Source organism: Capra hircus, chromosome 18, assembly GCF_001704415.2.
Source record: "Capra hircus breed San Clemente chromosome 18, ASM170441v1, whole genome shotgun sequence".
Lineage (NCBI taxonomy): Eukaryota > Metazoa > Chordata > Mammalia > Artiodactyla > Bovidae > Capra > Capra hircus.
Window position 1 is genome coordinate 56913127 of NC_030825.1, and position 22360 is coordinate 56935486.

Sequence of the window (22360 nt, forward strand, 5' to 3'; positions counted from 1 at the left end):
ATCTTCCTAGGATTCACTATGGAAGAAGAGAATGTTGGCAATCATTCATTAACCGAACAAATAGTTCCTACTAATGCTGAAGCTGAAGCTCCAATGTTTTAGCTACTTGTTGTGACCATCCGACTCATTGGAAAAGACCCTGATGCTGGGAAAGATTGAGGCAAAATGAGAAGGGAGCAGCAAAGGATGAGATGGTTAGATAGCATCACCGACTCAAAGGACATGAATATGAGCAAACTCCAGGAGATAGTGGAAGACAAGAAGAGCCTGGCAGCCCATGGGGTCAAAAACAGTTGGACAGACTTAGCGAGTGAACAAGCGGGGGTCAGGCATTGTCACACCGTAGGGTGCATCGCACTAATGAGAGTAACACTGAGTATTGGGGACCACAGAGGAGGAAACCAGGGAAAATCAGAGAAAACCTGAAGAATTGAAAGGCTTTCCAGGGAAAGCTCACTAAGAAGGAAAATTGGGATGGTGGGGGCAAGGTGTTGGTGGAAAGTCAGATGAGCCCTGTGAGGGCAAACAACGAGGACTGCAGTAGAACTGGGTAGGTGTACTGGAGAAAAGGATCCAACGAAGGGGAACTACAGAAAGGCACAAAAAACCAGTGTGGTTCATCGTGATTAGCCTCAGTGACTGGAAGAGACAAAATGGAGTGTGAAGGGGACTGGATAGCACAGAGCCTCGAGTGCTCGGCGGAGGGGCTTGGACCTTCTCCCAGGGGTGCTGGAGAGCCAAGGAGGGGCCGTGAACAGGAGCTGGGCAAGGTCAGCCCTGAGACCTTGTTGGGGACAAACAAGAGGTGGGACAAGAGGTCAGGATGCCAGGGAGAACATCCTGGGAAGAGGACGAGGCCTGAGCTGGGGCAGTGACCTCTACGGGACTCCAGCCCAATGTCCATCTTCCCTCCCATTCTCCATGTACTCCTAGCCAGACACAAGACAAAGGCAAATATCTTTTATTTCAGTTTTAGAGAAGCCACCAGCCTCTCCCCTCAACAGAAGCACAGGAAGACATCCGGTCAAGAAGGCACTGAGAGAAGAGGCATCGCCACCATCAATTGCTGAGGAGAGAAAGCGGAGAGAGGATTCAGAGCCCAGGGGTCCAGCCCCCTGCCCCCTCTTCCCTCAGATCCAAGAGTTTAGGCCTTCCAGGGATCCTAGCTTCCCCAAACCCCCAGCCCCCCAGGTACCTTTCTCTTCTGATGGAAGGCTGCCTTGCTCTCATCACAGTTGATCCGCAGGGGGATGTAGGTATCCAGATGGTACAGCTGCTGGGGGCCCCCCATCACCAGGCGATTCTCCCCAACTTCCAGCGACAGCCCCAGAGCACCATCCTGGAGGTGTGGGAGAATCAGCCCACTCTTCCCTTCCCAGCAGCAGGATGATCAGAACACAGACCAGAGAGAGAAGCCTCACGTGTTGGGGTACCATATTTAAAGAGTCTAATTGCCCAGGAAAAAGGTGAAACTCAAAGTGTTAGTCACTGTCGTGCCCCACTCTTTGAGACCCCATGGACTGTAGCCCACCAGGCTCCTCGGTCCACGGAATTTTCCAGGCAAGGATACTGGAGCGGCTTGCCATTTCCTTCTCCAGATCTTCCCAACCCTGGGATTTAACCTGGTCTCCTGCATTGCAGGCAGGCTGTCTACCACCCGAGCCACCAGGGATGCCCTGGAAAAAGGTGGGACACAGTAATACAGGTCTGAGCACTGTAAGGACGGCACCAGAAGTGGGCCTAAGGACCCCAGGGAACAGAGAAGGCAGCTGGGGTCACAGGGCAGCACTAGCCAGGCTCACACTGGTCTAGCAACATTCGTTGGAATCTCTCCCATCACTCCCTGTCCAAGACCCCAGACCTCACGGGGATGCACTCACCAGTTTGGGGAGGTCGATTTCAGCCAAGAGGAGGTCAGGGGCCTCCAGCCAAAGGCTCAGGTGAGGCTTCTCAGGGCTGGGGAAGAACAAGACCCAGAATTCAGGAGAGCCGCCAGGGCTTGGCCAGGACTATTTCCTCTTGCTCCCTCCCAGCCCTGGGGCCTCAGGACACCTTCCCAGGTGAAATTCCACTTCGCTTCCTTCTGTGTTCTCAGAGCCCCAGGACCCCATCCCGAAGTATGGAGCGAGATATTACAAAGAATGTCGGGGAGACAGGAGATAGGGGCCTCGTCGAATGCCCACCCTGCCTCAGGTCTCGGGGAGCTGGGCGTGTATAGGTTCCCCAGCTCCTGGATCCGAGGACGCTGCTGGGAGCGGATATTTTGCTGGGAGATGGAGCCCAGGAAAGGTCTGTTCTTCAGTATGCGCCACTCTGAGGGGAAGGAGCACAGGGTCAGAAGTCACATGAGCCCAGGTTTCCTTCTGTTCTTTCTCCGCAGGGGAAAGAGGGTCCTGTGCTAGGAGAGCCAGAGTCCTGGCTCCACCCTCTGCCTAAGAGGCCAGGGGTCTGACCACACCCGCACTAGACTTTAGAAAGCCTGTCTGCGTTAGCCCCGCCCCTTCGGGCTCTCCAGACCCCGTCCCTTCTCTGAAATCCTGGGCCTCTTTCCCTCTCCTCCCAGAGCCCTCTTCCTGAACTCTACAGCCTAGAGTGTGCCCAGCCTCTTCAGTCATGCCCAACTCTCTGCGACCCCGTGGGCTGTAATGTGCCAGGCTCCTCTGTCCATGGAATTTTCCAGGTAAGAATACGGCGGCGGGATGCCATGCCCTCCTCCAGGGGATTTCCCTGAGCCCAGGATGGGCTCCTGCGTCTCCTGCAGTGTAGGTGGATTCTTTACCTCTGAGCCACCGGGGAAGCCCCCTACAGCCCAGAGGCTAGTATAATCTCTGCCCACACTAGTCCTACTTCTCGCAGGAGCTGACCCCGAACTGCACCGGGGCTGGCTCCTCCCAGTAGCCCTGGCCCCACCCCCTCACCTGGATTCAGCTGCAGGCCATATTTGTCCTCAAGGCCCTCCCTGGCGATGGTGATCACGAGCTCTCGCAAGAAATCGCTGTTCTAGGGATGCAGAGAGAGGAGATGTGGGAGCGCTGAAGGGGTGGAGGGAGAGGCCCCGGCCCAGGCCTCCCCCGCAGCCCCGCCCCCAACCTGCATCCTCCGGAAGAAGTCGCTGTTGACAGCTACGTCGTAGGCGGTACAACCCTGGCCTTCTGCGGGGAGAGAAAGGGGGTGAGACCCCCAGCCCTCGGTGGGAACCCCAAGGCCCAGACACAGTCAAGGACAACACAATCAAGGACAGCAGCCACAGACCCAGAGAAACCCAGAGACAATTAGGAAGTCAAAGACACCAAACTTGCCAGTCTGGACTCATACCCACCGCCTAGTCTCCAGTCTCTTCGCCTCTGGCCCTTTCCCACCAAGTCCCAGAGCTCACCCTGTTCACCCTCCCCAGTTCACAGTCCTCCCAGGGCTCCCCAGCGCCACTGGGGTAAGGCTGAGTTCTTCAGCCTGGCGCTGGAGGCCCTGCATGGTTAGCTCCCTTCCAGCTGCAGAGAATTTCACTTCTCCCGCTCTTCGTCCCTGTAAATTTCCTCCCATCACTACTGATCACTGACCAACTGAATCATTTCTCCAGCCTCTGGACCCCTCTTCTCCTCTCTGCCTAAGACCCTCTTCTCTATTTTGGTCTGATGAACTGCTCTGATTCCTTCCAATCTTATATCCAATGTGTCCTCCTCTAGGAAGCCTTCCCTGATCCTTTAGTGGGAGAGAAGAACCCCCTCCAGCCCAGCATAGAATCACACCATATTGAAATTGCATCTGCCTCCTTTGCCCTCATCCAAGACTGAGAGTTTCTCAAGGGCAGGTTCTGGGTTTTGATAAGTGCCTACTTCCCAAGGCACTGGCCAAGGAATCATCCCAAGAGGCTTCAGGGGACATATGTGAATTGAAAAAACAAGGATAGAGAGACAGAAACTCAACAGAGATGAGACAAGGCAGAGACATAGAGACAGGGGAGAAGGGTGCAGGAGAAAACAGGGGTGAGTGAGAGCTGGCCAAGGACTAGAGTCAGATCAGCTAATGAGCACCTGCCCAGCCCCACTCTCTCCTGGGGTGAGGCATGGAGAAGTGCCAGCCTGGTCGAGTGAGTAGAACCAGGACTGCCCAGTGAGACTGTGGATACCCAGGAGGTTAGAGATATGCCTTGGAGAAAAGGATCAGATAGAGGGTTGGGGGCACAGGGGAACAAGTTTCCAGGTTCTGAGGGAGGGTGGTCCTGGGTCCTGGAATCTTTGGTCCTAGGGAAGAAAGGATCATGGGGGTGGGGGTGGGGGGTAGATTCCTGGGTCTTCTCAAGGCACTGACTTGCATCCAGTTCCGCATGTGGCTCTCCCAGACTCATGGGGATGCGAAACCCAGCCTGGTCTTCCTCCAGCATTTGAAGCAGCTCATCCTCGGTCAAGTCAGCCGGCGGAGGGATGGAGGGAGAGTGACAGATGTTGATGAAAACCTTCCCTTCAGCTGAGTTGGTCTTGATGCAGAAACCTGGTGGGAATGGGTTTGTCCTTGACCACCTGTCTCTGCATGGGTCTCGGTGTCCATCCTTCTTTCGATCTGTCCCCCCTCCTTGAGTATTAGTCCTCCACTTTCTGGGTCTCTTCCTTGGGATTTCTGATTCTCTCTGAATCTCTGGCCCCCGAGTCACCCATTCCCTCTATCTCTTTTTAAAATTTTTATTGGAGTATAGTTGTGTTACTTTCTGTTACACAGCAAAGCAAGTCAGTTCTACGTATATACATATTCACGCTTTTTTAGATTCTCTTCCCATACAGGTCATTAGAGTACTGAGTAGAGTTCCTTGTGTTACACAGTAGGTCCCTATTAGGTTTTGGTGTTTTTGTTTTTTTTTTAACTTTTTGGCCACTCTTAGTAGCATGTGGGGTCTTGGTTCCCTAACCAGGCATTGAACCTGAGCCCTCTGCAGTGGAAGCTTGGAATCTTAACCACTGGACCGCCAGGGAAGCCCCTAGTTATCTATTTTATATATGTGTGTGTTAGTCACTCAGTCCTGTCTGACTCTTTCCAACCCCATGGACTGTAGCCTGCCTGGCTTCTCTGTCCAAGGAACTCTCCAGGCAAGAATACTGGAGTGGGTTGCCATTCCCTTCTCCAGGGGATCTTCCCAACCCAGGGATCAAATCCAGGTCTCCTGCATTGCAGGCGGATTCTTTACCGGCTGAGCCACCATATAGTAATATATAGATATATGTCCATCTCAATCTCCTAATTTACCCCTCCCCCTCTTTGGATCTCAGTAACCTCCCTGCTTCCTCTGAGTCTCTGTTCACTCTCACCACCCAAGGCCTCTATACCCTGCTACTGTGTCTCCTTCCCCTCTCCTCTCCTTATGCTCCCTGTCCCCAGGCTGTGTCCACCTCTCTCTGGGACTCAATCCCTCTCTCCTTGGGTTTCTGTCTTTCTCACCAGGTTGAGGCTGTATCTGTGTGGATTCCGGTCTGCTTGTTTGGGCTTGCTGGAGCTCCTTGGAGGCCTGCGTGAAGAAAAACAATTTCCAGGCTTAGCATTTGTGCTCTCAGAACTCCCTCATTTGTTCCTCAAGGGTTCACTGAGTAACACTGTTTACCTATATGAGCCAGGCAGGGCATAAGACATACTATGTCCCCTTCCTACTTTGAGGAACCTGAAGAACAACCCCAAGCTTACTCCCATTTCATCCAAAGAGTAGCAAATTTAAACAACTACAACTCCCATAGGCCCTGTTGCCTTCCCAGTGCATGCTGGGATCTGTCGTCCCCTTTCTGAGCGCGCACACGTTCACAAACCACACCCCACCAAAAAAAAAAAAAAAAAAAAAATCCCCCGAATCCCCTGGGACCCTGGAGTCCATTCAGTCTGCACCTGCAGCAGCAGCTCCTGGAAACGCGACGTCTCAGCGCCCATCGTCTCTGCATCGTTCAGCTCCGGCACCAGCAGCTTCGAGTCGGCCATGGCCCTGCAACAGACCTAGGCGTCCTCAGCAACCTCAACGTGGGGGGACCTTCAGCGGGAATCGAATTCTGAGGCCTGCTTCCCGGTCCTCAACCGACTCCCAACACCCACAATTCTGTACGAAAATCTGCGGACCTGGCCTGAGACTATAATTTCACTCAGACCAGATACTGCGTCAAATCTCTCGGGAGCCAGTATCTCTAGACTAAGTGCCAAATATGTAAATAACAACCACTCTTCCGGTCTCTGCGTAACCAGGAACTCGGATAGGCCACACTTCTTACTACGCAAAGCTTATTCACCAATCCTACAACCACATTCCTAATCACAGACCAATCCAGTCTAAGTCTGAAGCCACGCCACTATCTCAACCAATCAAGACTAAATCTTGGTAGTCACTATTTGACACACTTCCTGTGTGGTTTAAAGCCACACTTCCGCCCCTTCCCGCCAGCCACAGAAGCTACACTTCCGCCCCTTCCCGCAGCCACATCTGGCCAGATAACTGGGCAAACCTAGCACACTTTTAAAGCCTTAACCTCAATGAAGTGAAAGTCGCTCAGTCGTGGCCGACTCTTTGTGATCCCATGGACTGTAACCCGCCAGGCTCTTCTGTCCATGGAATTCTCCAGGCAAGAACACAGGAGTGGGTTGCCATTCACTTCTCCAGGGGATCTTCCTGACCCAGGGATCGAACCTGTGTCTCCTGCATTGCAGGTGGATTCTTTACCGTCTGAGCCACCAGGGAAGCCCCTTTACCTCGGTGTCCATCCTAAAAGACTCCTGTCTGATCTCAATCACCTCGTCCTCAAGAGGTAGATTCGATTCTCAAGTAAAGGTATTTCGGACTAAAAATCACACTTTCGATCTCCAATATGAACAGGGTGATGGGAACACACCAATTCGGCCACTCTTCTAAATCTGAAGGCCTCGGAACTATTTGAAGGCACCCATATTTTCTTTCTGGGCTTTCCCGCTGGCTCAGCGGTAAAGAATCAGTCTGCAATGCAGGAGCCGCAGGAGATAGGGGTTCGATCCCTGGGTTGGAAAGATCCCCTAGAGGAAGGCATGGCAACCCACTCTGGTATTCTTGCCAGGAGAACCCCATGCATAGAGGAGCCTGGCGGGCTAGTCCATGTGATCGCAAAGAGTCGGACACGACTGAAATGACTTAGCACACACATTTTCATTCCCCCGCCTTTGAGGACTGCGCATGCTCCAAACTGTACTTCCCACGCACAGACCTATAAGCGGAGTAACCGGGTGCTAAGGCGGAGTTACTGCCTATCTCCTGTAGCTCCGCCCTTTGGGCTACAGGGGGCGGTGCTGCCCTTCGGACCTCCAGGTTCTTTCGGGCAGAGAGCCCTGCAGTCCGTGGAAAACGGTCTGAGAGAGTGATGGCTGCGACGCGCACAGCATCGCGGGCCTGCGAGATCTTCACGACGCTGGAATACGGACCGGCACCGGAGAGCCACGCATGCGCACTGGTGAGGGCTTGCCTGGATCCGCGCTGCCTATCCCCCTTCGCGGTCTTCAGGGCCCAGTTTTGCTCGCGGACTCCCGTGATCCACCGCGGCAGCTCAGCAGCTCCGCCCCCTCGGCTCCCGCCGCTCCGTCGGATCCAGGCTGGAGGGCGTTCCCTTGGCCCTTCACGGTTGCTGTCTCTTTGCCGTTTTGTCTGTTCTCGCGAGTCTTCGTGCCTGTTCTGTTCCACGCCCCAAGACTCAGTGTACCGTTTCTCCTACTCTTCAGAATCCATCCAGTGGGTCCTGTGGTTCTTCAGGGTCCCCTCAGAACCTCCTGTGATCCCTGCGGACTCAGAATTCCTGTGACGCTCAGAATTCTGAGGGCGCTCAGAGCCTGCGTAGAGTTCCCGTGATTCCTCAGAACACCCTATGGCTCCCGGGGTCCTAGAATTCCAGGAGGAGGTCTCCTTTGACCATCTGGAGACCTCCAAGGAGCCCCCGGGATCCCTCAGCCATCACTTCAATACTTGTGAAGTTCCTATAGTCTCAGGAACTCTCAGAACCCCAGGATATATCAGAACTTCCTGTAATTACCTTCGACCCCGCAGAATAACCTCGTGGGGCTCCAGTGATCCCTCAAGAGTCCCCCAGAACGCTCTTGGGGTTCCCTGTATAAGTAGTGAAAGTCGCTCAGTCATGTCCGACTCTTTGCGACCCCATGGACTATACAGCCCATGGAATTCTCCAGGCCAGAATCCCTTCTCCAGGGGATTCTTGCCAGCCCAAAGATCGAACCCAGGTCTCTTTCCCGCATTGCAGGCGGATTCTTTAGCAGCTGAGCCACAACAGAAGCCCAAGAATACTGGAGTGGGTAGCCTATCCCTTCTGTATAAGTAGAGTGCCTCAAATTTTCTATGCAGGTCTCTCAGAATCCCCCATGGAGCCATCCTGATCTCACAGGGCCCTCTGGCACCCACGTGTAAGAAGCTTGGGTTTCTCTGGAGGGAAGGAGGAAGAGGTTAGAACAGTGGTTCACATACGTGGAAGAAGATAAGACCAGAGCCTGGTGTGGGCTGTAGAGATGCAGGAGGAACAGGGTTTGAGATACTGAGAGGGCAAGGACAATGCCTCGTGTCTGGCCCTGTCCTTGTCCTCCCACCTCACCCAGGAAGAGTAGGGTTGCAGAAAGGTTGGGCTTGTCACATAGCTGTGATGAGAGGGACCTGGGGACAGCCTTGGGTCATGTGCAGGAGTCAGATACTGCCTCTGCCTGGGCCTCGGGTCTGGAGACAGGGAGCTCACAGAAGAAAGAGAATTGAATAGTGGGAATGATAAGATTATTTAGAAACGTAGTGTAGGGCTTCCCCGGTGGCTCAGCGATTAAGAATCTGCATGCAATGCAAGAGACGTGGGTTTGATCCCTGGGTCAGGAAGATCTCTGAAGGAGGAAATGGCAACACACTCCAGTATTCTTGCCTGGAAAATCCCATGGACAGAGGAGCCTGGTGGGCTACAGTGCATAGAGTTGCAGAGTTGGACACAACTGAAGCGACTGAGCACAGTGTAGACTCACATCAGTGGATCTGGGATGGAATACAGAGAATTCCCACACTTGGAGGTTGGTTAGAAATGGACTATCCTGAAATAGTAATAAAGGCATAATACTCAATAAATCGCTTCTATTTGTTGAGTGCTTTCTATGTGCCAGCCTCTGTGCTTAGGAAGTGCTTAGTCAGTCAGTTGTGTTCAATCTGTGACCCCATGGACTACAGCCCACCAGGCTCCTCTGTCCATGGGGATTCTCTAGGCAAGAATACTGGAGTGGGTTGCCATGCCTCCTCTAGGGGGTCTTCCCAACCCAGGGATCGAACCCAGGTCTCCCACATTGCAGGTGGATTCTTTACTGACACCAGGGAAACCCCTGTGCGCAGGATGATATCATTTAATCCCCAAAACAGTTTTGAAAGGGGATTATTGTCATTTAGTGATAGCACACAGGCTTAAAGAGGTAAGTAATTGGCTGATGGTCAAGGTGAGGACCCCGTGGACTGTAACTTACTAGGCTTCTCTGTCCATGGGATTCTCCAGGCAAGAATATTGGAGTGGATTGCCATTTCCTTTTCCAGGGGATCTTCCCGACCCAGGGATCGAACCCGGGTCTCCCTCATCAAAGGCAGACGCTTTAACCTCTGAGCCACCAGGGAAGCCTGATGGTCAACACAGCTTAAATGTCAAACTGAGATTTGAACCTGAACCCTGGATTCCAGAGCCCATGGGCCCCCACAACTCTCACCACCACCCCCCTGCCGCCCCTCAGCTCAACCTTACAGTCTGTGGACCAGATTCAACCAGCTAACATGTTTTCTTTGGCCTGAACTTTATTTTTAAAAATGTGCGTTAGTGGACAACTAATTTCAAGTAAACATCCGGGATTCCAGCTTCTCTTGAAAATAAAATTCCAAAGTTTGGCAACCTTTGGCTCACATTCCCTGACAAATATCATCTGGATCCAATAGCTAACTGTCTTTTTGGACAAGTCCTGAGTTCTTGGTCTCTACCAGTGGCCTCTTCTCACCCCAGCATGGCCTGCCAGGACCTTGTGGAACATTCTTTCCAGGTTTTGTTTTTCTTTGAGGGGGGGAGTTTTGCAAACTTTCACAGAGTACTTAAATTATGAACTCTAATTCACTCATCACTCAATGTCAGCAGTCATCCAGTGCTGCAGCTCTTTGTTTTCTCTTTTTTTTCCTGGAGTGATTTAAAACCCGATGGCCTGTTAACTTCTCATAAATATTTGAATCTTCATTTCTAACCGATAAGGGCTCATTTTGCAACATGACCACCAGGCCCTTTTCACATTAGCAACAAGAACAGTCATTCTTTAATACTGTCTAGCGTCCAACTCATGTTCACACATCCCAACTTGTTCCAAAATGTGACTTCCCATGGGGGCCTTTGAATTCGGAACTTCTGAATTTTTACTTTACTTAAAAATTGTTGAAAGAGAAACTAGGGCATTTCCCTGGTGGTCCCATGGTTAAGACTTTGCGTTTCTACCACAGGGGCTGTGGGTGCCATCCCTGGTCGGGGAACTAAGCCCGGCATGCTGCCTGGGATGACCAAAAATAAATAAGAAGAATTTTTTTTTTTTTTTAAAGAGAAAAACGAGGACTTTCCTGGTGGTCCAGTGGCTAAGCCTCTGTGCTTCCAATGCAGGGGGTGTGGGTTCAATCCTTGGTCAGGGAACTAGACCCCACATGCTACAACTAAAGATCCTGCATGCCACAATAAATGTCGAAGATCCCACATTCCACAGCTGAGGCCCAGCGCAGCCAAGTAAATCAATAATTTTTTAATCTTATTAATTATAAAAAAAGTAAACAAAATGGGAAAGCCTACCTGGTAGAGTAAGAGAAAAATCAGGAGACTGAGGCCTTGGGGATGCGAAGAGGAAACAGTCTGCAGAAACAAGAGAGTAGGAAGGGTATCTTAGATTTAACAAGGATTCGGGGAAGACAGGACCAGGGAGAGAAAGAAACAGGAAGCAGAGATGGTGAAATGCAGTAAAATTAATAGAAAGTCTTAAGTAGGTGCCCTTCTGAGCATATGACACGTAGTGATCCATTTAATTCTCACCACTGACCTGTGACATAGGGAGGGATTGTGATTATCCCCATCTTCCAGATGGGCTAGCCAAGGCCAGAGTATTATAAGATCCAGGCTAACAGTGCCCTCACACAGGAGGATGTGGAAGCCACCTGGCTTAAAAGTCCCACCTCCCAAAGAGACCCTGTAGCAGTGGTACAGTCTGTGGACATTGCTTCCAGGGTCCTGGCAAGGGACATGTCCAGCCTAAGAATGTGGAGCACTCCAGGAACACTCAGGGCTCTGATACTGCTGGATTGTTGTTGTTATCCTTGTTGTCCCGTTGCTAAGTTGTGTCTGACTCTTTGTGACCCCATGGACTGCAGCACGCCAGGCCCCTCTGTCCTCCACTATCTCCCAGAGTTTGCTCAAATTCATGTCCATTGAGTTGGTGATGCTATCTGATCATCTCATCCTCCGCTGCCCCCTTCTTCTGTTGTCCTCAGTCTTTCCCGGCATCAGGATCTTTTCCAGTGAGCTGGCTTTTCACATGAGGTGGCCAAAGTATTGGAACTTCAGCATCAATTCTTCTGGGTTGCTTTCGACTGGTTTGCAAGGAGTGATCTTCTTGGTCTTCTAGGAACTCTCAAGAGTCTTCCCCAGCCACAGTTAGAAAGCATCAATTCTTCAGCACCCAGTCTTCTTTATGGTCCCACTCTCATCCACACGTGACTACTGGAAAGCTTTGACTTTGACTTGTGTATAGCTTTGACTGTACGGACTTTTGTTGGCAAAGTGATGTCTCCCACTGGATTTTTATAGTCTATTCCCAGTTTTCCCAGTCCAGGTGTAGTGGATCAGTCAAGGGTCAATGTTGTCTAGGCATATAACTAATTTTATCAGATTTCCAGGGAAATCATTTCTTTTCTTTTTAGCTGCATCGGGATCTTAGTTCCCTGACTAGGGAGCAAACCCACATTAGAAATGCAGATGCTTAACCACTGGACCACCAGGGAAGTTCTAGTCATTTCTATTCAAGAAGGTCATTTCTCCATGGAGAAGAAAAAGTTTTATTAACCCTTTGTTCACATTCTCCATGTGTAAAAGTCAATAGGACATCCTTCACACACTGCTGGTGGGAAATGTAGAATGGTTGCTATGGTAAACAGTTCGATGTTTCCTGCATAAGTTACTCTGAACATTGCTATGTGATCCAGCAGCTCTGGGGTACATGTACCCAGAAGAAGTAGATAGGTATTCAAACAAAGACTTGTACATGAATGTTCACAGCAGTACTATTCACAATAGCCAAAAGGCAGAATATAACCCAAATGGCCATCAACTGATGAAGAGATAAACCAAATGCCATCACTCCAGACAATGGAATATCATATCCAAAAAAAAAAAAAAAATTCTTGAGCTGAATAAAAGTGAAAATACAACATAACAACTTAAAAACCAGAATTTAAAAATGGTGAATTTAATGTTTTAAAATGGTAAGGAACCTGCCTGCCAATGCAGGAGCTATAAGAGATGCAGGTTCCATCCCCGGCTTGGGAGGATCCCCTGGAGAAGGTCACGGCAACCCATTCCAGTATTCTTGCCTAGGGAATCCCATGGACAGAGGAGCCTGGCAAGCTATGGTCCATGTGGTCACAAAGACTGAGTGACTTATCACACACATATGTTTATATGTATTTTCTTCCTACACAGGAAAATAACTGATGAGGCAAAAGGGGCAGATATTCCTCTCCCAGAGGACTCTGGGTAGGGGTCCAGCTCCCCCAGCCAGCTCTCAGACCCCTTTCCTAACTGTCTCCACCTCCCCCAGGCCTGGTTGGACACCCAGGACCGGCACTTGGGTCACTATGTTAATGGACAGTGGTTAAAACCGGAACACAGGAGTTCAGTGCCTTGCCAGGATCCCATCACAGGTATATGATGTCCCCCAGACGTGGGAGGGAGAGGCATCTGTGGCCCCAGGCATCCCCACCAACAACACACCAGTCCCTTTGCTCACTGACCGGAAGGCAGGGAGCAGCTGATGGGAGAAGAAGGCTGAGATTTCTGGCTCCTTTTGATAACAGTCCTCTTAGCTATGGTCCTAAGCCCCTATGGATACTTTTGAAGTTGCTGTCTCATAAAATCTCATCCTTGCCTGTGGGCAGCAGTCAGAGCAAAGACCTATATAGATTTATCCCCATTTGTCAGATGATAAAACTGAGACCCAGAGTGGGGCAGGGGACCAGCTTTACTGCCTTTGGGTACTCCTGGACTCCAGAAATGTCAGCCCCCTCCATTTCTGACAAAGGCTCCCCTCACCTTCCAACTGGGTCCCCCCATTCATCTCCCCAGGAGAGAACTTGGCCAGTTGCCTGCAGGCACAGAGTGAGGATGTGGCGGCAGCTGTGGAGGCTGCCAGAGCCTCGTTGGAGAACTGGAGCACGCAACCTGGAGCGTTTCGGGCCCAACATCTGACCAGGTGATGCACTCAAGGTGTGGACCCCAGGGGATGGAGACGGATTTGAGAACAAAGACTCTTTCCTAACAACACTGAATTCATTGGCAGCTCAGGCTCGTGTTCCCAACTTGCCTTTGAGCAGCTGAAACATCCATTTCCCACTGTTTCCTGAGATTTGTAATGACAAAGCCTGATTCCCTCAATATCCTTGGGACTTTTCAGGGCACCATTTCTCAACAGCTCCTTGGGGCTGGTGAAGCCCCCAAAACCGTTTTTTGGGTTTTTTAAACATTTATTTATTTGGCTGTGTCGGGTTTTAGCTGTAGCATGATGAGTGTGTGCTAAGTCGTTTCGGTCGTGTCCAGCTCTTTGTGACCCTATGGACTGTTGCCCATCAGGCTCCTCCGGCCAATGGGATTCTCCCAGGCAAGAATACTGGAGTGGGTTGCCATGCCCTCTTCCAGGGGATCTTCCCCACCCAGGGATTGAACCCACGTCTCCTGCAGCTCCTGCATTGCAAACTGATTCTTTACCACAGAGCTACCAGGGCATTTGGGATCTTTAGTTGTGGCATGCAAACTCTTAGTTGCTGCATATGGGACCTGGTTCCCTAATCAGGGATTGAATCTGGGCCCCCTGCACTGGGAGCGCGGAGCCTTAACCACTGGACCACCAGAGAATTCCCACCCCAAAACACTCTCGGGGAAGTTAGAGACAAAGATGCCATTTCCCAAAGAACAACTGAGATTACAGGTTAAGCTTTCATTTCCTGGCACCTTTGAGGGAGGTGGCCAAGATCTTTACACAGCAACCTGAGGTTTTGAGTATTTCCCAGGTTACATTTCTCATCAACCTTTGGTGCCCTCCACCCCTGGTAAATAGTGTGGGGATGCCCCAAGGGCTCCTGGGAACTATAGTTCAGGGACACAGCCTGTGTTCCAGGACTCTACCTGGCCAAGGGGTGGTAGGAAATGGGCATCCCCCGCTGCCTGCTCCACAGGCTGGCCAAGGCAATCCAAAAGCACCAGCGGCTGCTGTGGACCCTGGAGTCCCTGGTTACCGGACGGGCCGTTCGAGAAGTTCGAGACAGGGATGTGCCCCTGGCCCAGCAGCTGCTCCAGTACCACGCGGTCCAGGCGCACACCCAGGAGGAGGCGCTGGCAGGCTGGGAGCCCATGGGTGAGCCGCAGGAGTCCCAGCCCCTAGCCCTCACCCCCCTCGCCCTGCCCCCGGGGCCTGTGCCCAGTCTCCTTTGTTCCTGCAGGAGTGATTGGTCTCATCCTGTCCCCCACCTTCCCCTTCCTGGACATGATGTGGAGGATTTGCCCTGCACTGGCTGTGGGTAAGTGGTCAGCGGGGTCTGGACCCCTGGGTCTGAGGGAGGAGGAGCTGGGAGTCTGGACTCCTCCGTCTTGAGCTGCCTACTTCCCCCAGGCTGTACTGTGGTGGTCCTGGCGCCCCCAGCCTCCCCGACGCCCCTCCTCCTGGCCCAGCTGGCAGGGGAGCTAGGCCTATTCCCAGGAATCCTCAATGTGATCAGCGGCCCTGCCTCCCTGGGGCCTGTCCTGGCTGCCCAGCCTGGAGTCCAGAAGATGGCCTTCTGTGGAGCCATCGAGGTATCTTGGAGGCGTGGGGCGGGGTCACGGCTGGGGCGGGGCCAGCATGCTCTGCCCCCTTCTGAATGCTGTGCGACTCCCCTAGGAAGGACGCGCCCTGCGGCGGACCCTGGCAGGCTGGGGTCCTGAGCTGGGCCTGGCACTGGGCGCTGAGTCGCTGCTGCTGCTGACGGAGGTGGCGGATGTGGACTCGGCCGTGGAGGGTATCGTGGATGCAGCCTGGTCTGACCGCAGCCGGGTGAGACTCCTGTGCTCGTGGTTCCCCCGTCCTGGGGGCTGGGCATGTCCGTCACCAGAGCTTGGGCCTCCTGTCTTCTTTCATTTTAATTTTCAGTTCTTTATGGCTCCAAACCCTTTTATCTTTACACCATCGCCCCTCAAGTTTCTGAGTCTCCACGTTCCCACCTCTCCCAGTCCTGCAGATGAGGGGGCTCTGTGTCTATCGTTCAGTTACTTTAGTCGCTGAGTTGTGTCCAAATCTTTGTGATACCGTGGACTGTAGCCCGTCAGGCTCTTCTGTCCATGAGAATTCCCAGGCAAAAATGTTGGAGTAGGTTGCATCTCTTCCTCGAGGGGATCTTCCCAGCCCAGGAATCGAACCCATGTCTCTTGTGTCTCCTGCACTGGCAGATGGGTTCTTTACCACTGAGCTACCTGGGAAGCCCCTATTGTTCATTAGGACTCTTCCTTTTTCTAGGTGTCCATGTCCTTGATTCCTAACCTCTCTGTTCACTCTGCGTCACCAGCTTTCTGTAACTCCACATCCCGCCTGGGGTTTGGAGCCTCAGGGAGTCTCCAGGGTCCTCGGCCTCTTTGCCCAGACCCTCCTCTGATCTTTACACGTATGTCCCCCTATCTTGGCCCTCTGTGGGTCTGTGGCCCATCCACGTGTGCCCTGAGTTTGTCCACTCTGACCCCTCCCTTTTGCTAACAGGGGGGCCTCAGGCTCCTCATCCAGGAGGCTGTGTGGGATGAGACGATGAGGCGGCTCCAGGAACGGATGGGGCGGCTGCGCTGCGGCCGTGGGCTAGACGGGGCCGTGGACATGGGGGCTCGGGGGGATGCCGCCCATGACCTGGCACAGCGCTACGTGCGCGAGGCCCAGAGCCAAGGTGCACAGGTGAGCCGGGGTACAGACTCTGGAGTTCCGGGGGAGGAGGGGCCTGAGATCTCACTCCTGGGCCTGGGGGAGGAAGGGCGGGGGCTGGACCCCTGGGTCTGAGGGAGGAGGGGCTGGGGGTCTGGATCCTGGTTCCTTGGGGAGGAAGGACCAGAAGGGACTCGCAGGTCTTTTCCTCTTCTCCCAGGTCTTCCAGGCTGGCAGTATGCCCTCAGACAGCCCATTCTTCCCCCCGACTTTGGTCTCTGATCTGCCTCCAGCCTCCCCATGTACCCAGGCAGAGGTGAGCCCTTTAGGTCCCAGAGGCCCTGCTCCGTCCACCCATCCTCTGCTGGGCATGAGCAGCAGCAGCACACACAGGTCCCTGGGGTGGCCATTTGGACTGGGTCTGGGGGCTGCTAGCTGTGGACCCCTAGGGTGTCATAGGGTGTCATGGGGTGTTGGAGGGAGGGACCAGCCAGGCCCTCTGAGCCCCTCTGTCACCCCCTCCAGGTGCCATGGCCTCTGGTGGTGGCCTCCCCGTTCCGCACAGCTAAGGAGGCCCTGGCTGTGGCCAACGGGACGCCCCGCGGAGGAAGTGCCAGCGTGTGGAGCGAAAGACTGGGGCAGGCCCTGGAGCTCGCCTACGGGTCAGTGGACGCCCGCTGGGGGACACGGGTCCTGCTGGGAGGCCCCAGCTTCCGTCTCCGTGTCTCCCCGCTCTGTGGGTCTCTCCTACCATCCCATTCTCGCTTCTCCGACTCACCCCCCCGCCAACTTTCTACGTTTCTCTCTGATGTCTCCTGCTCCCCACAGGCTCCAGGTGGGCACAGTCTGGATCAATGCCCATGGCCTCAGGGACCCTGCAGTGCCCACAGGTGGCTGCAAGGAGAGCGGGTCCTCCTGGCATGGGGGGCAAGATGTGAGTACCCCCCTCCCTGCATGGCACCACCCCTTCATCCAACTTGTGCCCATCTCACGGTCTCTTGACACTGCGCCTCTCCCAGGGTCTGTATGAGTATCTGCGGCCTTCGGGGACCCCTGCCTGGATTCCCTACCTGTCCAAGACTCTCGACTATGACTCCTTTGGCGTTGCTCTTCCTTCAACCCTACCAGCTGGACCTGAAGCAGGGTGAGCTAGTTTAGGGACTCCAACTCCCAGAATTCCTGGAGGGTGGAGGGGAAGAGGGGATCCTCCCCAGACTGAAAGGAGGGTCTTTAGAGCCATGGAGGAGGGGGATCCCTGAGTCCTGCTGAGAATTGCTTTCTGAGTCTTAACGGCCTCACCCCCAGCTGCCAGGCCTGACAAGAGTCTCAGTTCCGCTCGATGAAGTTCTGTGCTCCCCCAGAGATTGACGGGGCCAGGAGTGCGGGGTCCTGCAGAGGCTCGTGGGAGGCGGAGTGGTCCAGCCAGGGAGGGGTGAGGGTGGGTTCTGGGCCGGGGCGGCCCTGACCCATCCCCACCCCTCATCCTCTTGCAGTCCAGCACCCCCCTATGGGCTCTTTGTGGGGGGCCGTTTCCAGGCTCCTGGAGCCAGGAGTTCCAGGCCCATCCGGGATTCACAGGGCAGTCTCCTCGGCTACGTGGCTGAGGGCGGAGCCAAGGATATCCGCGGTGCCGTGGAGGCAGCTCACCAGGCCGCCCCCGGGTAAGTTGGAAGGGGGAGGCCGGGTGCATCGCTTGAGATAGGCCAGGGGTCATGGGGTGTTAGAGGACAGGGTCTGAAACCCCAGGGCTGGACTCCAGGCTGCGGAATCTGAGCTCTCAGAGCTGACAGGACGTTTCCAGCCCCTCACTTTCCTCCCTGGGCAGACGGGCAGTGGGGCCTGGACCACCAGGCTAGGGCCTGTGAACAGAGGTGGGGCACCGGGAAGAGCCAGGCTGAGGAAGCCAACCCCCAGTGTGCACGGCTACGTCCACCCACAGCTGGATGAGCCAGTCCCCAGCAGCCAGAGCGGCTCTGCTGTGGGCCCTGGCGGCTGCGCTGCAACGCCGAGAGCCCAACCTGGTCTCGAGGCTGGAGAGGCACGGCGTGGAGCTCAAGGTCGCCAAGGCGGAGGTGGAGCTGAGCGTGAAGCGGCTTCGGGCCTGGGGGGCCCGGGTCCAGGCCCAAGGCTGCGCCCTGCAGGTGAGAGGGGTCTGTGGGCCGGCAGACAGAGCAGGCAGTCTGGAGTGGGGTCAGAGCAAGGGGTCCGGAAAGAGCAGACTGGGGGTCCAGTGGCTCTCTGGAGCCTGCTGCTGGGACCATCCATGGGACAACTCTTTTGGGAAACAGTTTGGCACTTTCTTAAAAAGTTAAATATACTTTAAACATGATTCCTAGGTATTTATCTAAATAAATGCAATTTCTAGGTTTTATCCCAAGAAAAATAAACACATGTATCCATACAAAGACTTATGCACAAATGTGTCTAGCAGCATTATTCATAGTAAATCAAAAGAGGAATCCAAATGTCCCCAGTAGATTAATAGATAAACAAATTATGGTCCATCCATACCATAAGGACTTCCCTAGTGGTCCAGTGGTAAAGACCCTGGGCTTCCAACGCAGGAGGTGCATGTTTGATCCCTTTCAGGGAATTAAGATCCCACATGCCATGTGATGCAATTAAAAGACTTAAAAAAAAAATTTTTTTTCTTTTAAGGCTTCCATATTATGGGGTCCTACTCACACTCGGGAAGGAACAAATTACAGCCTGTGTGAAGCTTGAAATGGTTACGCTGAATGAAAGTAGCCAGATCAAAGAGTATAGACTGTATGATTCTATATCTAGAAAATCCTAGGAAACACACACTAATTTATAAAGAGAAAGCAGATCGCTGGTTGTCTGAGGACAGAGACAGAGGGTTCAAGTAGAGGCAGGAAGGAAGGATTATCCAGGGGTACAAGGAAATTTGGGGGGGTGATGTTCATTATCTTGATTGTGGTTGTTGGTTTCGTGGGTGTATACATATATCAGAACTCATCAAATGTACTCTTTAAAGTGTGTGCAGTTTAGGTGAATTCCCTGGTGGTCCAACAGTTAAGGCTTCCTGCTTCCAGTGCAGAGGGTGCGGGTTTGATCCCTGGTTGAGGAACTCAGATCCCACATGCCTCGAGGTGGCGGAGCCAGAGAAATAAAGTGTGTGCAGTTTAGTGATAGTCAATTATTAATATAGTCAGGAAAACCTTAGAACACATACACGCACACATGCCAACAAGCCCATAGGCCAGGTTTTGAGATCTGTACACATGTTAAAATCATTCTATCCTAACAGCAAATCTCTGAGGTAGGCACTATTATTATACTCATTTTAAAGGTGAGTGACTGAGGCATAGAGAGGTTAAATAATTCACCCAAAGTCACACAGCTGATGAGAGTGTCTACATTACGATGATTGGAGTTGTTATGGAGAAGCAAACTGGGGATGACAGGAGAAAAAGGGCAGGTGATAGAGAAGGTTGGAGGAGGGTAGTCAGCTCCCCTGCTCTGCCCTTGACCTCCTTCCTGTCCCTGCAGGTCGCAGAGCTGAGAGGCCCCGTGCTTCGGCTGCGGGAGCCGCTGGGCGTGCTAGCGATTGTGTGCCCGGACGAGTGGCCCCTGCTTGCCTTCGTGTCTCTACTGGCCCCCGCCCTGGCCCACGGCAACACTGTGGTCTTGGTGCCCAGCGGGGCCAGTCCCATCCCTGCCTTGGAGGTCTGCCAGGTACAGTTGCCCGCCTGCCTGCCGCACTCCCAGCAGCCTGGGGAGCAGCAGAGGGGATGAAAGATGCCCCATGGCTTGCAGCAGCTTAGCTCTCAGCACCCCCCTTGGTAACCATGGTAACCCGCATCCTGGTACCTGAGCCTTCAGTCCTTGTAGTCCCAGTGATGGTTCTCTCCAGACTGTGAGCCTTTATCGGTCATGACCCCTGTCCTGACCCCAGTCATTCCTGCCAGGACCCCCATGGCCATTCCCTCGATGCTCATTCCTCACCCTCCCGACTGCCCTGAGCGTCTCTGACCCCCTTCCTCCCAACCCTGGATGGCCCTCTCTCCCATCCGCTAGGAGATGGCCGCCTTATTGCCAGCAGGCCTGGTGAATGTGGTAACAGGAGACCGGGACCACCTGACCCGCTGCCTCGCCTTGCACCAGGACATCCAGGCCCTGTGGTATTTCGGATCTGCCCAGGTACTTTTTGTTTTGCCATCTCCAGTGTCTTAAACTTCACCAACAAACTCTACCTTTTCTGGGATCCTGGCTGTACCTCTCCTAGAATTCCTATTGCTAAAGGGGAGAAACTTCTGGGCAGCTAGCTTCTGAGGTCCTGCCCCTTTAGAGCCCCTGATTCTAAGGAAGAGGATCTCCTTAGCAACAAGGGCCTGATGCCCAACCCAAAGACCTACTCTCAATGGACAACCCATTGCTAAGAACCACACCCTAGCAACAGAGTCAGAAGCCTACAGTCCACCCTCTTGGTCTCCTGACAGTAACAGATGGAAACTCCTCGTCAACAGTTACCGCTGGCCCCATCCCTTTGAGTGTGGGCTGTTAAGGAGAGAAAGTTCCACAACCATAAAGGTCAGCCTTGTTTCTCTCAGCATCTGGAAGGTTTGCTTGCTGGGAGCTGAACTTTCTAGCCACAGAGCCTAGGTCAAGGGTCAAGCCTGTCTTCAGTAATAGGCCTTGTTGCCAAGGAAGCATGTGCTTAGCAACCAAGCCAATAGATATGCTGACCATGCGTCTCTGCCTCTCCCCACACCAGGGCTCCCAGTTTGTGGAGTGGGCCTCAGCAGGAAACCTCAAGCCGGTGTGGGTGAACAGAGGCTGCCCGCGCGCCTGGGATCAGCAGGCTGAGGGGGCAGGCCCGGAGCTGGGGCTGCGGGCAGCACGGACCAAGGCCCTGTGGCTGCCCATGGGGGACTGATTGCCCAGCACTCCCACTCCATCTCGGACAGGGAAGACATGGACCCCAACTGACACCAGACATCTGGAACTTGCCTTAGTATGCTTCCCGTGCCCTCCAATAAACTCTGACCAATCTTGGCTGTGCTTCTGAGGGGAGGATGGGAGGAAATAGCAACTTCTGGCCTATTGAGGCCATTTCATTCAGAGACTCAGCAGCCCTGTGGGCTGGCTCCAGGACAACGCAGTGCTTGTGAAACAGATAAAGGGGACGCAGAAGCTTTGGACGGGGCTTTAGGGACTCTTGTCTCTTCTCGTCTTTTCCATCCAGTGGCTCCTGCTCCCTGGCTTTCTCTGAGTATGCCTTGCCTCAAAATCTGAGATGTGCTGGTGTAAAGCAAACTGCAAACACACACACAAAAACAATTCTACTCCAAAAAATAAAAAATAAAATACAGTGGCTTTCTGGAATAAAATAAAATCCCTGGTAAGTAACGTTGGCCAATGTCCATGGTGTGAAATCTCCTACTGTGTCAGTCTTAAGTTCCAGATGATTGAACCGCCGGCTGACAGTTCCTGAATTTTTAACAGTCAGCTCCTATGAGCCGCTCCAGCATACTGCTGTTTTGAGAATTCCTTTTTTTTTTTGTTAATATTCTCTTATGTTTTCATACAGTGTTTTTTTTTTTAATTTTTAAAATTATGTATTTATTTTTGGCTGTGCTGGGTCTTCAGTTTCTACATGCAGGCGGTCTTTGGTTGCAGTGAGTAAAGGCTATTCTCTGTTGTAGTGCACAGGCTTCTCACTGCGGTGGCTTCTCTTGTTGCGGAGCACAGGCTCTAAGCACACAAATGAGCTTCAGCTGTGGCTCATGGGCTCAGTAGTTTGGCGCACCGGTTTTAGTTGTTCCGGGGCATGTGGACTCTTCCTGGACCAGGGATTGAACCCATGCGTTGGCAGGCAGATTCCTGTCCGCTGTACCACCAGGGAAGAAGTCCTCTTTGAGGATTCTTTTTGACACAAGGAACCCACTCACACTAACTTAGGATAAAAGGGCATTTTTTTGGAAGGCTACAGAGGTATGGAAAATAGGGCAAAACACACAGATGGGTACCTAGGTCCTATGAACCTGAATGCAAGCAGGAAGTGTATTCAGGTCTAGTCTCTGGGTCACGTGATCTCTTGGGTCTCGTATCTGTCAGTCTACTTATTCTAAATCCTTCTACCCATGTGACTTTAGGAAAGCTTCTTAACCACTCTGAGCCTTGGTTTCCTCATCTGTAAACTGGGGCTAATAGTTCCAGACTCCCTGGG

At 53.0% G+C, this 22360-nt stretch overlaps 2 protein-coding genes across 3 annotated transcripts; one reads left to right on the plus strand and one right to left on the minus strand.

Moving 5' to 3' along the window:
- PIH1D1 (PIH1 domain containing 1) lies at nt 945-7429 on the minus strand. Of its 2 annotated transcripts, none has more exons than XM_005692717.3 (10): nt 7411-7429; nt 5863-5956; nt 5428-5494; nt 4309-4488; nt 3091-3152; nt 2919-3000; nt 2184-2313; nt 1881-1956; nt 1196-1339; nt 945-1066 (listed from the first exon to the last, which is right to left on the minus strand). In XM_005692717.3, exons 2-10 carry the CDS (start codon nt 5950-5952, stop codon nt 1025-1027), a joined length of 873 nt encoding a protein of 290 aa, XP_005692774.1. In that variant the 5' UTR covers nt 5953-5956; nt 7411-7429; the 3' UTR covers nt 945-1024. The 2 variants fall into 2 exon arrangements, with proteins under 2 accessions (XP_005692774.1, XP_017918269.1); XM_018062780.1 differs by lacking the exon at nt 7411-7429 and adding an exon at nt 7197-7298.
- Nucleotides 7260-21545, plus strand: ALDH16A1 (aldehyde dehydrogenase 16 family member A1). Its single transcript, XM_013971563.2, has 17 exons — nt 7260-7439; nt 12835-12937; nt 13359-13485; nt 14465-14643; nt 14729-14806; nt 14899-15080; nt 15166-15318; nt 16015-16200; nt 16388-16483; nt 16693-16829; nt 16996-17101; nt 17187-17311; nt 17661-17828; nt 18107-18308; nt 19681-19866; nt 20209-20331; nt 20906-21545. Exons 1-17 carry the CDS (start codon nt 7350-7352, stop codon nt 21065-21067), a joined length of 2403 nt encoding a protein of 800 aa, XP_013827017.2. The 5' UTR covers nt 7260-7349; the 3' UTR covers nt 21068-21545.